At 35.2% G+C, this 6948-nt stretch overlaps 1 protein-coding gene across 2 annotated transcripts; it reads left to right on the top strand.

Moving 5' to 3' along the window:
• Positions 1-5704: 5704 nt before the first annotated feature.
• LOC135439125 (uncharacterized) lies at positions 5705-6600 on the top strand. 2 transcript variants are annotated; one of them, XM_064697753.1, is made up of 3 exons: positions 5705-5813; positions 5879-5890; positions 5984-6600. In XM_064697753.1, exons 1-3 carry the CDS (start codon positions 5799-5801, stop codon positions 6266-6268), a joined length of 312 nt encoding a protein of 103 aa, XP_064553823.1. In that variant the 5' UTR covers positions 5705-5798; the 3' UTR covers positions 6269-6600. The 2 variants fall into 2 exon arrangements, with proteins under 2 accessions (XP_064553823.1, XP_064553822.1); XM_064697752.1 differs by having other exon boundaries at positions 5784-5813; positions 5876-5890.
• The last annotated feature ends 348 nt before the right edge of the window (positions 6601-6948 follow it).

Below are 6948 nucleotides of genomic sequence, written 5' to 3'. Positions count from 1 at the left end.
AGAACCGTACGCTAAATTTGCCTGCCAAGTATTTTATATGGATAAACTTCTAAGCCCGATTAACCTTTAAACATCATTTGCCAACAGAGCACGCTTAGCTTTTAGTTTTCTCTGTGGTTTTGGGGCGTTGGGGGCCTCATTATTTCTTTCACTTTATAAAGTTTTATGTCGCATTTTGATTGACATGTTATGGCCACACATAACAGCTATTATAGCGGCAGTAAAATATAGATAAATAGAGTCAAAGATACAGAGACAGATTTGTAGAGAGAAAAATAAAGGGGGAAAGGTATTTCTGATTATAATAAAAAATACATCAATTATTGATATTAAAATTGAAGAATATAAGTTTCTCAGTTCATAAGCAGGCTATATTAAGGAGCCAGATATACAGAAAGAGAAACTTTTAAAAATATATATAGCACGATTTATTTTAGGACTAGAAAACCAAATTGTATGTTTCTATTGTAACTATGTACATAATATTTACTGTAATCAAAATATCAGACTCGCTAAGCTACATTATATTTATGAAAATCGCATAGAAAGGCGATTCGTATTTTTGGGGGATAGCTGCACAGAATGGGGCTAGAGAAATGTAGAAGAACGTAAAATATACCACATTCTCTTCTTATCTAATGTAAAACTAAAACTTAAAACATGAGTTTAAAGAACAATGAAATTTTACACAGCGTTAAGTTCATAAAATTAATTTACTTTCTAAAAATACGCTCATAGTTTTTATCGTACATTTTATTAAGGCAAAAAAAAACGATGCCGGAGGTCGACCAGTTTCTATGGCTTGTGTGACGCTTGTGAAATACACATGCAAATCGTATTTGAATGCGGCATGAAAATGTTTGCCACACAATAAAATTGCAGCATAGTTTTTCTACACAGGGGTTAGACCTATTTTCACCTTGACGCTGCCAAACAAAAGGCGAACAGGCAGCCGCCAAATGAACACACATTCACACAATCCGACGGCTGTTTGCCATTTTGTATTTTGCGAAAGGTGTGCGAATTCACGCCATCCGTTTGCCATTTAAAGGCAACACGCTTCGGTTTTCTATTTTATTTCATTTCAGCATATTTCAAGCTGCAGAAAAACATAGGGCAGAGAATCTAAAAAAAAGTCTACAAAGCGATGGAAAAAACTTTAACTGACGTTAAAATATTTACAAATGGCTTCATTCAACTTTATCATTTAGATAGAATGTAAGTTTCTTGATGTATTGTCATCGCATTAACTGGCGTCAAGCCTTGACTTAGCCGCGAAAGTCGCTAAACAAAGTGTCGATAAGCTATTTATAAAGTTATCGATAATTTGTGATAAGTTAAGATCCAACAGCATTACCACACACATTCGTCTTCTGTAATTCTAATGTTTAACAATACTGGAACTAAATTAAGCTGGCAGTTTTTATAGAATTAATGCAGATCAGCTCATATGAATAAATTAGTCGTATGCTTAATTATTTACAGCCTATGACGGCGTTATAATACATTTATGTTAATTTGTTTCATGCGTAATTCAATATTCATCCAACTATTTACACTATTTTAAGCGAGTGCCCAATGAGCATTGTTCCTCACCAGTTACAGGTTAAATTAAAAACGTATTTCCCATTATTTTCTTTTCAATTATATGTGGTACATATACAAATACAAATGTAAGCCACGCCACCCGGGGGCAGACTGTTTAACACACCGCAGGCCACGCAAGTTGCAAACGCCGCCCTCATTATAATTCGCTTGCATACTTTTCAGCTGCGACCAGTGTTGAGAAATGCATTTGTTGCTCGCGAGTCGTTTGCCATTATTATTCGATTTCTGTTTTAACACGCTGCGGGTGTCGCAGCTCGCTTCCGTAATTCATTTACTGTTTCATTTGAGACTAAAAAAGTACAAGTCCAACAAGCAGCAAAAACTACGCATGGTTGTTTAGTGAATATATGTACATTCGCATTATTTATTCATGACAGAGCATATGCAGTTTTAAATAGCATTTTCAGTGGCATGCCGCACTTGATTTTGCATTCAGTGCTTGATATCCCTTTGGGGAGACAAGCTGCTCCTAAACAATGGGCCTGCCAGCCGTTCGAAGCGGACCTTTCAGCCAGACTGCCAACCAACCAACCATCTATCCATCTGGCTGCCTGGTGTCAGGCCATTTGATATTTGCGCTCGTCGAGCACTGAGGGAAATCTGAAATCTCACCGTAGGATTTGTTTCACGCCACAGCGGATTGCCTTAACATCAAATATGCACATGTGTGTGTGTGTGCGTGAGTGTGTGTGTGTGTGTGCATGTGGTGTGAAAATGAGCAAATTTTGTGCGTGGCTGAGTTAAGTTGGCAACTATTGCAGGATATTTAACCATAGGTTGTACTTAATGTGGCTTAAATGGCTTTGAAGTCAGCTTTAATTAACTGCTTAATGTACGCTGAAAGCAGAAAATTATACCGGTCGATGATATTTATTATGAAATACTGTTGTGAGTGTTATGAAGCCTACGATCTTGGAAACGGGTAACTTTTTATTGTAATTTACTGCTGCAGAACTAATTTTATTTCACTTAAGTTTAATAGTTGATAGGGCAAATTTTTATTGTAATCTTCTAAGTCAACTGCTGCAGAAATATTGATAGATCGCTTTATTTTTATTTCAGTTAATTTTCCTTGTCAAAAGGTCAACATTTTATTGTTAATTCATTTAGTCAACTGCTACAGGATTATCGATAGTTCGATGAAATAATTGCTCAGTTAAGTTTCATAGTCAAAATGTGAAACTTAAGTTCTGGTTTTGGCGACCTTTCCATATTTTAAATATTTTGTTGGCTGGCTCGAAGTCCGGACCTTTTTATTGTAACATAACCAACTGCTGCAAAACTATCGATAGGTCGATTTAATTTTATTTCAGTTAAGTTTCAAAGCCAATAGGGAACCTTTTTATTGTTATTTATTTACTCAACTGCTGCTATACTATCGATAGATCGATTTAATTTAATTTTAATTAGGTGTCATAATAAAACGACAACTTTTTACTGTAATTTCCCTACTCAGCTGCTGCAGATCTATCGATAGATCGATATAATTTTATTTCAGTTAAGTTTCATGGCCAATAGGGCTGAACTATCGATAGATCAATTTAATTTTTTGTCATCGATCATTTTAATCTGCAGAGTAAATATTAAAAATATTTAATGATTATATTTAAAGCAGTTAATAGTATCGTTATTATTTTGCTATCGATGATTTTGCTGCACTTAAATTTGTGTAAAATTTTCATTCATTGAATTTATAAGTTTTCACAATTCTTTTTGCTTCTTCTGCATTTCCACACATAAATCATTGTGGCGGTAAAACCCAATTATGTATGTTGATTATTGTTTCATAATATGGGCTGCAGAATTTCGCTACGTCAGCTTCCTCTCTCCCGTAACAAATTTTTTAATTATTAACCCGTCTGGTTTTGCGGCAAATTTACTCCATGCATAAGTGGTAAATTAAGAAATCATGGAATAAAAGGCGAAACAAATTAAATTGCGTGTCGAATGACTGCAAAAAAACCACAAGAAATAAGAGAATATTGCAGGCTCTCATTGCAAATTAATTTGTATCAAGCAAAAGTTTATAGTTTTATTGTATTTATATATTTTATTTCTTTGTGGATTAAATATTTAAAAATTTCCCAATTAAATGAGCGGCTTTGAATTCCTGCGTATGCTTTACATTAAATCAGAGCACAAAAACCAGCGAAAAAACCTACAAAAATTCAACATCGAAAGTTTTCTTGTTCTTGTGCGGCAAGCGCAACGCGGCAGCTTTTGACAGGTTGCAACAAACATGCGGACAGAATCGAAGACAAACTTTAACCCGACTGCATATACGCTTTTTAACTTTGAGCCTCCCCTTAACCCGCTTCTATAGCATGCATTTCTATAAAATGCAAGAATTGCACAAAATTTCAATAAACTGGCAACGACGACACATTGTATGAGAGTGGGAGAGAGAGGGGGACGAGAGGGATTGTGGCTGGGACTTACTGTTTGGTGGGACTTTAACAGAGTGCCAAGTCAGTGAAAATATAAAACTTATTGCTAGCTGCATTTTCATCTTGACAGGCATTTTTACAAATTTCCTCATTTGCTGACAACAACAACAAGTCTTCAAGATTTGAGTTCATCCGTTTTATGTAAGCTCTAAACAAAAGCATCTCCCGATTTTCTGCTGAATTTTAACTCCATATATATATAAGTGTTTAAATGCGATTATAGTTGATTTCGCATCTGTGATTTGATTATAATTATAGTTACTGCCCCTTTTTAATTTGTTATCCAACACTCTCAAAATGTACGGGGTAAATTAAAATAAAACTACAAATTACCATAATCCCTCAACTAAGCTTCTAATCGCAATTTGGGCTAAAATTAAAATCCAATATTTCTCCTGATTTAATTTGGTAGATCATTTTATGTATAGTTTCTTTCCTCTTTTTAATTTGGCATCTAAATTTCTTTAGGGAATGCAATTTAAAATAGGTAATAAAATTTTAAATGGCTAGAACTTGTCAAATAATCGCAATTGTGGCTGATATTGATCGAACATACTTAATTTTAAAACCAAAACGCCTAGACACTTTTTAAGAAGACCTTTTTAGTTGTTCTTTATACCACCTTTTTTATTTGGCATCCAAATATCTAGGGTATAACATTTAAAAAATTCAAATGGCCATAACTCCCCAATTAAGTGTCCAATCATAAGTTGGCCTGAAATTTGTGATAAAAAAAAAACTAAAATTTGTTTAATGGTCATCGTCGGAATTGGGGCTGAAATTCGTGATCATATTTTATTTACAATTAAATTGCCTACAAATTAATATTTATTTGATTTTAACTTTAAATTAGTTAATATTCTTTACATTATATAGTATCCCCTTTTAATTTGGCCCTTTATTTTCTAAAAATGCCCTTTAATTCCTTAGAGTGGAAAACCATTTTGAGGTCTAGTTCTTCTGCTTCATCTTGTCATTTCACATCCTTTCAAACTCGATGTGTTTCGGCCTGTTGGCAAAGTAAACAGAAATGTTTCTCGGCCACACGTCTTAAAGTACGCCACGTATTTCTCAGGCTGCAAACACAGCAAACATTTATAACACCGCCACGGTCTTAGATAAATGACTGTGTTAAGCGTCGTAAGTGTTGTTTCTCATTTGTCAGCGCTTGCTTTCCATTTTTACCCTGTTCCCATTGAACAAATGTAAAAAAATTGCCATGCAGAGACACGCATCTGTTCTACGAAAGCTACTCACATTTAATAATAAATAATTAATTGATGATAAACATTCTTTTAAGACTTAAGGGATCCGTTTTTGGGGTACAGGGTATCTTGTGTGCTCTAGCACACTCTGTTTTCTTTCTGTTGTTGTTTCTTTTCTTTTTTCTCTACTAGTACTTTTTTAGCCCAACCAAATCCGCTTGCCCCACTGGATTTAGTTGTGAGTTTATCACTTTTTTAAATCTTTGAATGAAATATTGCAAGAACTTGCAAAAAACAATTTATACACTTGTATCTTATGCCCCCGGTCATCTTATGACACGGTCCTGTCTTACTAGCCAACTCGTCTGTGCAGATCTAACCTTCCTTTGACTATTCACTTATTTAAGAGTCAAGATGTTTTGTTGCTTTGATTGTGACAATCATAGCACGTCTTGCTTTTCGGCTCAGTTGTTAAATGATTGTTATTCAGTTCTCATATATTTTGTGAACGTTACAGGTATTACAAGTATATTCCAAAATGTCGAAGGCACAGGTTTGTAAAAATAAAATAAACCCATAAAATATTTAACTAATTGTTCCTTTTCTTATGGCAAGCAGCCGACTGCAGCGGTGAGTTCTAGTCTATGTTTTTAGATATAATTAAAGTATTCTTATTCTTTGTTCATTTTGTTATAAATCGTGTAATACCTTTGCGATATTTAGCATAGTAAGCCGCCGCCCAAAATCAAGTTTCCCATTCACGACACCCATTTAAAGAAGTCACTGTCAAATTTGAAGACTGCTTGCGTTTTGGCATTGATAGCCCCACTTTGTTACTATATGTTGCATAATTTGCCGCGAAAAATGACATATAAGAACTTTTATTCGAACTATGATCCGTTGGACGCTTTTGATCGCATGCAAAGCGGTGGCTATTTGACCTCATGCCCCAAAGAGTCTAAATCGGATAAAAAGGATGACAAGAAGGATGACAAGAAGAAGAAATAAGTGTTAATTTCTTAACTATGTGAGGAACAAGTTAAAAACATTTAAACGGGGCGGAAAATTTGAAACTTACCAAACACAATGCATCAATGGAAAGGAAATTCACAACGCAAATGAATTCTAAGAAATTGTAAACTCAACAAATCTTTACATTAAGTTCTTACACACACACACGTACACAGATCATATAAATGGAGCATTGCAAATACTTGACGCCGTGTCTTAAGTTATGTGTAGCACATCCTTTGCTGCCCCGTAAATCGCTCCGGACAGCTGCCGCTCACGGCCGTGTCTACTGTCTGCTATTGATGGCCAATAAATACTAAGGCCACCGACTAGAGGGGCAGAGGTCAAGGGGTTTTTTCTAGTTTAGAAAGCTTGCAACCGCTATGCAAGTGGCAGTCGTCCTGCTGTCGTCCTGCCGTCGTCCTGCTGCCTCCTTGTCAGGCATCTGACACTTGTCCTTTGACTGCTTGCTATGTTGACCGGTTGCTTGGTCTGCCTGTTTGTGCGGAAAAATGATTATAACATTCTTATGCATTTAATAAGTGTGTAAATGCTGCAAAATGTATCTACGCATGTGGGGAAAGCATAAAACTGCTGTAATATACGTTTTTATCTAGTCCTTTACATAAATACAACAAGTTAAAGCTCAAGTTTTGTGGAAGAACTTAATACCATTG

Source organism: Drosophila montana, unplaced genomic scaffold, assembly GCF_035044405.1.
Source record: "Drosophila montana isolate Dmon_TW-CO22-7 unplaced genomic scaffold, ASM3504440v1 contig_402_1, whole genome shotgun sequence".
NCBI classification, from domain to species: Eukaryota; Metazoa; Arthropoda; class Insecta; order Diptera; family Drosophilidae; genus Drosophila; species Drosophila montana.
This window is presented reverse-complemented; position numbering and strand designations above follow the sequence as displayed.